The sequence below is a fragment of the Populus euphratica genome, unplaced genomic scaffold (genome assembly GCF_000495115.2).
Source record: "Populus euphratica unplaced genomic scaffold, PopEup_1.0 scaffold78.1, whole genome shotgun sequence".
NCBI classification, from domain to species: Eukaryota; Viridiplantae; Streptophyta; class Magnoliopsida; order Malpighiales; family Salicaceae; genus Populus; species Populus euphratica.
In genome coordinates this window covers 1,266,213-1,275,620 of record NW_011499867.1, presented here as the reverse complement: position 1 = coordinate 1,275,620, position 9,408 = coordinate 1,266,213, and the positions used below count along the sequence as shown (strand labels likewise).

At 32.9% G+C, this 9,408-nt stretch overlaps 3 protein-coding genes across 4 annotated transcripts in view; 1 reads left to right on the top strand and 2 right to left on the bottom strand.

Annotated features, from left to right (window-relative positions):
• The window catches only part of LOC105126423 (uncharacterized), a 5,401-nt gene extending 3,760 nt beyond the window's left edge, over nt 1–1,641 (top strand). Inside the window, exons 2-3 of one of the 2 annotated variants that reach the window (XM_011027290.1) lie at nt 771–807; nt 1,131–1,636. In XM_011027290.1, coding sequence (XP_011025592.1) covers nt 771–807; nt 1,131–1,555 — 462 coding nt within the window. In that variant the 3' untranslated portion in view covers nt 1,556–1,636. Of the gene's footprint in view, nt 1–617; nt 808–1,125 lie in introns of those variants that run through there. The other variant, XR_842428.1, reaches the window with a different exon arrangement.
• Nucleotides 1,642–1,917: 276 nt separating this feature from the next.
• The window catches only part of LOC105126422 (uncharacterized GTP-binding protein At5g64813-like), a 15,783-nt gene continuing 8,292 nt past the window's right edge, over nt 1,918–9,408 (bottom strand). The window contains exons 5-7 of the mRNA XM_011027289.1: nt 3,253–3,306; nt 3,015–3,145; nt 1,918–2,450 (exon numbers count right to left, since the gene is read on the bottom strand). Coding sequence (XP_011025591.1) covers nt 2,255–2,450; nt 3,015–3,145; nt 3,253–3,306 — 381 coding nt within the window. The 3' untranslated portion in view covers nt 1,918–2,254. The remainder of the gene's footprint in view (nt 2,451–3,014; nt 3,146–3,252; nt 3,307–9,408) is intronic.
• On the bottom strand, nt 4,372–6,861 carry LOC105126421 (uncharacterized GTP-binding protein At5g64813-like). The gene is made up of 3 exons (XM_011027288.1): nt 6,233–6,861; nt 4,840–4,931; nt 4,372–4,740 (listed from the first exon to the last, which is right to left on the bottom strand). Exons 1-3 carry the CDS (start codon nt 6,321–6,323, stop codon nt 4,558–4,560), a joined length of 366 nt encoding a protein of 121 aa, XP_011025590.1. The 5' UTR covers nt 6,324–6,861; the 3' UTR covers nt 4,372–4,557.

Below are 9,408 nucleotides of genomic sequence, written 5' to 3'. Positions count from 1 at the left end.
CAACTTAAATATCCTCTTTTACACAACTTAAATAAACTAGAAAACTCAAAAATAAAGAATGAGTAATATAGTTCCTATAAAAACTGAGAAAAAAAAATTATTAAGTATAATATCTTATTTCTTAAATTAATAAAAATAACTAAGAAAATTGTTTTTTCTTAAAACCTCCTGTATCAAGAAGCAGCAACGGATCGAGAAGGTGAAGAATATCTTATATATATCCAATACGAATGAGCAGGAGATTAACATTCATGATGCCCTAGACATGGTTTTGCCTCTTGACATGCCTTTTTGGCGAGTTCCTGTTTCCTTTTCGTGCTTGGTTTTTCTAAGAGATATATTGTCCCTGTGAAAAAAAAATATATATAGTCTTCATTGGTTGATGGCATGAGTTCTTGCATCCCCATGCTTTTATTGATCCTGAGTTTTGAAGTATATGATAAATTAAATTATGGAATAGGTTTAATTCAGTAAAACTAACTTGGAAAATCTTCCCCGTCAGTGTAAAAATATGCTGATGGAATAGGTTTCAATTGCATGTAAATCTTGGTTTTTATTTCCTAATCTAATCCTTTATTTGAAAAGGAAGGAGCACAATCACCAAAACTAATATTATTAATTGTTAATTTATTAATTATTCACTCATATTTATTTTGCCATTAACTCCATGAGTTACACAAATCTTCGTGCGTGAACATAAAATAAATGCGTATCTCAGCGAGCATTTGTTTTCCTTCAATGACTAAGCCCTTCCCTCCCTCTTCTTGAAGAACCCAAGAACAACAAGGAAAGGAACCCCCGCGCCAGGTACTTCTGCAAAACATACGACTGTATATCAGCTTTCTTTTGTTAATCTTATAGAATCTGAGAATTACTTCACACTTATATATATATATATATATATATATCTATTATATATATATATATATATATCCCTTGCCTTTTCCTATTCTATGATCAAGAAAAAGGATCTTTTTTCAGTTTTCTTTTGGCTAACCACTAACTTCTTGATCATAGAATAGGAAAAGGCAAGGGATATATATATATATATAAGATGGAGCCAGAGTTTTATGTTCCACTTCTACATATGAAACTGCCTACAATGAGAAATTAACCATTTGTCAGGTCAGGTGTTGATAATATGGCTAGAACTACAATGAGCAAGCAAAGCAAAAACAGCACGAGGAACATTTCATTGAAGGTGCCACAGCCAGCAACAAAAACAAAAATAATCGAACCAGATGTTAGCTGCAACACAACCGGGTCTTCATATATCGAAGTTGGTAATATGGCTAAAACAACAGGGGGAAGGAAGGGTAAAAACAGCACAAAGAACATCCCAAGGAAGGTGCCGCAGCTGGAAACAAAAGTAAAACGCGAACCAGAAATTAGCAGCTATGGAACCTGGTCTCCATATATGGATGGCATACTTGGGATGCCAAAATCTGTGGCTGAGATAGTAAGCACTGATGAAATGATCAATGCTGTACTCTATGGCCTGAGAGACTCCCCTCCATTGCCGATTTTCAAAAGAGTATGTCCTGCGGACAAATAATTAGAACATGAGATTAACAATAAGATATATTTTTTTTTTTTATCCTTCAGCGTGTTATATAGATAGACAAGAATGATTTCGTGTTACTTTCATTAGTGTTAAGCAATTCTTATAGCCTTTCTGCAGAAATCATCATACTGCTAGTCATCTGAGTCGTTTTCTTATATGGGTGCGTTCTTTCTGCAGTTTTTTACTACCATTAGATTAGAGATGTCTTTGGATTTATTGTTTACCACCATCACAGATGGCAATGGATCGTGGAAATTATGTCTATTTCATCGCAACATAAAACAATGCTTATGCAGCAATAAGTTTCCCTTTTGGAAGGGAAGAGAGGTAGGGGGTTAAAGATTGAGAGCCAATTTGTTTAAACAAAGAATTTTTTTGAAGCAGAATAACTAGGATACAAACAGTTTCACGAGTATATTTTCCTCCACAAAAACCACTACAGAGAAAAAAAAAAGAAGAGTTCCGACCTCCGTGGAGATTAATTGCCACTACTTCAGGTTGACCAATCAATCAATATACATGTAAATTGTGACCAAACTGTAACCCAAAAACTTACAGCGGTGTAGGCCATGAAAAAAGAATCAATTGAACGGTTTACAAGCAAAACGAGAGGAATTCCATATTAACAAATAGAGCTCAGCACCAAGTGAAAGTGCATTCTTCGCAGAGCAAATCCAGAGCCCCAGATCATCAAACATTAATATCCATTCGCTTCAATCTTGCAGTGTTGCTTATTTCTTGAGAGCCAGTCAGGGTAAATCTTGGAATGCTGTAACTCTCGGTAACTGAAACCGGCTGCTGTGGGTAAAGTGTTGGAGGTGGTATCAGATTTCGTTGAGCTGGCAGGGGAGGGAGCGTATTGTATTTGTAAGGATCGCCAGCTAAGCTGCAATAGCAGAAGACTGGTCATATCCCCAAATGGAACACAAATCACGTTAAAAAGAAGAAAATCGAGTAGATGAACTACATTATGACATGATAAAAAGAAGAAGCTGAACATAGTAACAGCAAAACCAAACTTCTAAATTGTATCACCATTCACCAAGCCACAAAGGACATCAATCAAACACCAGTAACCATTCCAACAGTTCTCTTTCATTCATAAGCAGAACATATAATGTAAGCCAGCAAAACTCAGTCCCCCAGCCCCCCCAAGAAAAGATCATTGGTGGCATGAAATATCAGCCAAGCAAAAGTACATAATAAGCATGATATTGGGATATGTTTGGAAAAAAAACATTCCCAATGCAAGCACAACACAGATTTTCTGCATTTGAGAAAATCAACTTGGGCATCTTGGTGACAAGGGAATTCTATGTTCGATACCCTTTATAATGTGAAATGCAGCTTTCATCTAAATTTAAAAAACAGTGACATTTTTTTTGTGGCACTCAGATAGAGCTGACATGAATATCTTGCAACATACAGTAATATCATTAGTATAGGGTACCTTGTAGTCTTGTAAAATGAATCCTCATCACTTGTATTTTCATCTAAACGTTGGACAGATCTCTGAACTGGATAAGCAGACCATGGACTTGGTGCAGGTAGTTCGTCTGAAAAATATCTTCTCCTGATCAACTGAAACAAAGTGATCCAAAAGAAGTTGGAAAGTGTCCAACATGAATAATGAATAAATACATCCACAGACACACTAAAAGATGTGGATACAAGAGCCAAATACTTACTGTTCGAAAAAACTTTACCACAGCTTCTTTGTCATACCTTGCTTCTTTGGCAGCCTGCCCATGTTAACAAAGCCACCATTATGAAGAGTTCAAATCAGATAAGGAGAGGATGGGATAAAGTTGATTGACCATGATTTTGGCTACCATACACAACATATTTGAGATAGTTCTTATTCAAAATCCCGTCTCACATTTATTAATACATCCTCTGTTAGATGTATTAACTAAGGAAAAGTCATCTGATTAGACCCCCTACCTAAATTTTGCCCAGCTATTACATTGACTACTGATAGTTTAAAAAACAATCTAAGATAGACTCACCACTCGGATTAGTACTCTTCTACTCAAAAGTTCAAGGAAAATATTCTTTTCAAAGTACACTTTCAAATGAAGAAAAAGGAAAGAATAAGACAATAAAAAAGGAGGTGAAAGGCATAAAATTTCAGCTACAGGAATCTAGAATAGAAAATATTACACCTAAAATTCTACTCCCTGAAACATATACATAGCCAACTACAAAGACATCACTCTATGCACCATATCACTTTATAAGTCCGAAATCTCCCTACCAATGCATAAATAACTAAATCGCTGATTTTGGCATGACTCACCAAATGCCAACCAGTGAGAAAACTAACAACCAGAACTGCATGGCCATTGCACAACACAAGAGAAGTTACACCAACTTGCCACTTATCTTAGACATGCAATGCCAAAAGTCCCAATACATAATAACATGTTTTCTCCAGATTTGTGATCATGTTTCTTGAGTGTCCTATCATACAAACCATTTAGTTGCAGAATATTTTTGGATAAGAGGTGCTGAAATGAAAATGATGGCGTAACTATCATAACAAGCTTTATGGAATATCATTTCCACATTTACTTAGCAGAATTGCATCTAAAGAACCCAAATTATCAGATAAGTAAGAAGTAGTAACAAATCTCTATACCATTTTCTAAATCTACTGCACTGCACTGCACCTTCAAGTGCATCGTTAATGAAATTTAATAATTGAATTAGGATGCAAACACAAACTTGCTTCCTGTAAGACTGGCACAAAAATAAATGCCTGATTAAAAACCAAAGCCTTATCCAAATGATATCAACAAATAAGGATGCTTACAAGAAGGTTCCAAGGAGACAGAATAATATCAAACTCTTTTATCAATGAAAATCTACAGTGTAATTGTAGCTAAACAGAACATTCATGCCTACAAAGAGAAGTAAATGTTTTTAACTGATGTATGCATAGCCAACGAATGCTGGTTATAACTAAATATGCATATAGAAAATGACCAAGTTTAGCAAATACAGTTAGCCATAAAGAAAAAACAGCACTCACCATTAATTTGAGAATAGAATAGAGACCGGCAATCTTTGTATCGGTCATGACCTGACACGTCCCAGAGTTCAACGAAGAAATCTCTCTCAGAGTCACCTTTAATACTGCTTGATGAGCTACTGGAATTACCATAAGAAATGTGCTGTAAAGAAGTGATGGTAAGAACTTGGTTAAAAATTTTGAACTCCAAACTATATACTACAAAGTTAATGTCAACTAACAAAGCCATATTAAACCATACCTTCACACCAACTGTACATCCAATTGTTTGAGGAGGGCAAGCGGAGGAAGAACCTTTGACAATAAGATGAACAAGTGAGGTTTTACCCACACCTACAAAGATAAAAATAAAAAATGGATTTGATCTCAGCTTCCAAAGAGGAGGAAAATAGTATGGATCATAGAGGAGAAATGACTTCCACTTCTTACAAGCAACCCACAAATCATGCAAGCAAATCACATGTCCTCCAACAAGTCACAATCAATGTGTGAGTTGAACAGAAGCAGGCACACTTGAGTTTATTTTGAGAACCAATATGCGGCCAACTGTTTTAACCTGTTACTATTTATTATTAATGGCTAAGAACAAATATTGAGCCCCACACATGCCAAATAATCCTAGAGGAGCCTCAACTGTTTAACATTATATCATCCAATTAACGTTCTTCCTTGAAGAGAGATTTACTAGGCCCAAAAATATAAACTAAGAGGAGTCTGAAATGTTCATGCCATCTGCATAACATGCTCTACACAGCTCCTCTATCCCTGCCGCACCAAAACACCAACAACCACAAAGGTAGTTGTTCTATTGTCCCTTATTTGAACAAAATCCAGAGCTGATTTCCCTAGCAACAGAGACTAGTTTTCTGTGAACAAAACTGCTACAGAGATAACCACAGAAATTCATAAATATTGATCAAGCTCCAGTTTTCTTTCCTTCTTCCGGCCTCAATCTGAAATATACTCTCCAGCCCTATAGGTTTCCAGTAAATTAAAATAATAACTAGTCAGTATTCCTGGGGATTAAACTTGCACATCATGTTTGTAGAAGATGTTGATAATTGCAGCTGATATTTCACTTTACTATTAAGGCAATGCCTAATCTTGGTGATCAGAGTTGAAGCAAAAACCCTGGAGAGATTTGAAGGCCTAAATCAGTCTTAAAGTGCAAAAGACTACCCTCAACTCCGAATCTATAACAGAAACAATATCTCCCTACAAGCTCTTTAGATCTCACACTAAGAATGACACGTTGTAACTATTGAATCATCATCAACTACATGTCATGCAAAGGATAATCAGCCCAACGCACATCACCCATCTTTTTTCGGTCCAAAATGGAGTATTTAGACCATCAATTAGTCATATTGGCAAGATTACAGATATCCAATCAGACCATCTGATTCCAATGGATTCCAGCAGAAATTGCATATGTTACTACTCAAAGTCCACTAGAGACACTCACTTCTATTCTTTCAAGAAACCCTCTAATACTATCCAGGTTCTATCTAAACTAGGATTTAGCAGAAGCATAATTCACCAATATCCCCTTACATAAAATTACCAATAAAACACGCATTGCAAATTCAATAAACTAAACAATAGAGAGTGCAAATTAATAAAAAGAAAATTACCTGAGTCACCAACAACAAGAACTCGAACCTGACCACAAGGTGGTCCACCATTTTGGTCCTTGTTTTCTCTCTGACGGTCCCTCCAAAACATAGTAGTAATGGTTTTCTTCTCCAAAACAAGCGTAAATCACTCCTTCAAAACTAGACCAGGAAAATAAGTACCATAAAAGACACTCAATCTCGACAAAGAACAATAAATTCTCCAAAACGGTACCCCTGAATTCAAGTCCATATCAGTACATTACAAGCAACCTAAAATGATCTAAGCTCATGTTTTCCTCGTATTGAAACCACCCAAAAATGGAGGGAAAACAAATAGCTATGATAAAAATGAATCTTCACAAAACCCAATAATAGTAACAGATCCAGCAACAAATTCTCAGATGGCTTTCAAGAAAGACAGAATTAAGAAGTGGGTTTCTCTTCAAATTCGCGATAGAATAAAGTAAGAAGTGAATCTCTCAGTTTAAATTGAAGCTAATTAAGCTTCCGTATGGTGGCAAGGCGAACTATAAAAAACTGATCAATCAGATCATAGAAGATTTTTAAAAAAAAAAAATAGAGGAAAATGACATATTTGGCCCGCAACTATTACGTGATCCTCAACTAGAACATAAAACTAAAATTATTTCCAATTTAGCCTCCAAAAAAAATAGGCAATGCCATTTGTTGAACACCAGGGCCTTAAGCAAATTGAAATTGTGCTAGCCGACAAAATCACCCTCATCGATCGGTATCAATTGAATTCGATAGTTGAGTGTGAGTTTCATTAAAAAAAAAAAAACTCTTAATTGTATTTTGATAGGTATCTCATTATCGATTTTTATCTTATATATTGTTTTATATTTTTATAATTGTTCTACATGTGGATTGGTTCTCTAAAATCCCCTCAATTGCAACCCATCTTCTAGGAATTGTCTAAATGAGCTCTACAATCTTTTACGTGAAGTTCTTATATCATAAGAAATTGAATCTTATATCATAAGAAATTGAATAACCCATTCTTAATTTTTTGTATTTTCTTATATTCTTGTAATTATTCGAGACAAGGAATTGGTTTTGAAATAATCTCTAGACTAGATTATGAGCTCGTATCATGTAATGGGTTAAATTTAATTTTTTCAATGTAAAAAAATATTTAAATATTACTAAAGTTTTTTCTAGTAGAAAAAATTTTCAACCATGTGAAAACTTATCCGATATAACTTGATTGACTTGACAAATCTAAAAAAATTTAAATAATCAATAAAAATATAATTTAACTTCAAAATAAATATTCAAGATGGTATTTGTTTATAAATATTGAGACGACAACATATTAGATAATTCAAATTAAGTTACCATTCTTCATGCAAATCATGAGACCATAATAATTTTATAGAAAATAAATTAAAATAAATTATGAAACTCAATTTTTAATAAACTCAATACTAAATTATGAAATTGAAAAAAAAAACTAATTAAAAACTAAAATAAATAAATTAAGTCAACCTGAGTTAACTTGTCAAACTTGCGACTCAGATCATGAGACTAGGATAATCCAATAAAAAACAAATTAAGATAAATTACAAAACTCAATTCTCAATCAAATTAATGTTAAAAGATAAAATTGAAAAACAAATCTATTAAAAATAAACTCGAGTTAACCCAAGTTTAATATAGAAGACTAGGTCATATTGGCATGAACATCATTTCTAAACTAGTTAAAAATGATATGGTTAAGAGTTTGTAAATATAGTATTTAAAAAAAAAAAAAGGTTATGTGATGCTTGTTAAATGGATAAATAAGGGGAAAAATCACATTTCAACCGAAAGATCTTTAAAATTACTACACATAAATCTTTTTGGACCAACTAGAACTAGAAGTATTAGTGGTAATTGATATGTGTTTGTAATTATTGATGATTTTACAAAATACACATGAGTTTTATTTTTGAAATCTAAAGATGATTATTCATAAATTTGTAAAGTTTTAAAAAAGAAGTTGAATATAAAAAAGATTTTTCCATGATAAATATAAAAAGTAATCATAATGGTGAATTTCTAAATGATTTGTTTGAAATTTTGTGTGAAGAAAAAAGATACCACCATAACTTTTCAGCTTTTAGAACTCTCCAACAAAATGGGGTCATAGAAAGAAAAAATCAATTTCTTGAAGAAATGACAAGAACTATGTTAAATGAATTTCACAAACCTAAATATTTTTAGAAAGAATCTGTAAACACTTCTTGCTATGTTTTAAATCGTGTTACTTTAATATTGAAGTTAAGAAAAACTCCTTATGAGTTTTGAAGATGAAAGAAACCCAACATCTCATATTTTAATGTTTTTCGCTCACATTGCTTTATTCTCTACACTGAAGATAATTTAGATAAATTTGATTTAAAATTTGATATAGGATTTTTTGTTGATTATTCCTCCTCTAGCAAAGTATGTAAAGTTTTATAATAATAACATAACACTTTATTTTAAGAAATCCATGTATGTTGTATTAAAGGAAACTCAAACTAAAAAAATTATTAAGATTCTAAATGACATAAATGAAAGTGTTCATCATTTAAGTATTAATGATAAGATCCCTATGAAGGCAAACAACGAAGAAATGTACAAAGATCAACCAAACTCAAGCAAATAACAAGATATGGTATGTAACTTTGTACCTCTATATGAACTAAGATATACAAACTCCCATCTTTTTTAATTAATTATTAGTAATCCTTTCGAGGGACTAAGATTAAAGCTTCACTTGGAAACACTAGCGGTCACTTTGCTTTCGTTTCTCATATAGAACGTAAACCATTTCTAAAATTTAAAAAGGATAGAAAATGGATTTTAGTTATGTAAGATGACCTAAACCAATTTGAATGAAATAATGTTTGGAAACTAGTCTCTAGACCTAATAATCAATCTATTACTAAAACAAAATGGGTGTTTAGGAATAAAGTTGATAAACATGGAACAACAATTAGAAACAAAGTTAAACTAGTTATGATTAGTACTTAAAAGTGCATTTTTATCATGGTTTTATATCATCATTTTGCACTTGAAGTATCAATAACTCCTTAACCAAAGCATGTTTTATAATAATATATCTAATAACCTAAGATACCTTTAATTTGTGGTAAATATTCAGTTTAAATGCAGGTCGATCACATAAATGAAAGGATTTATTGATG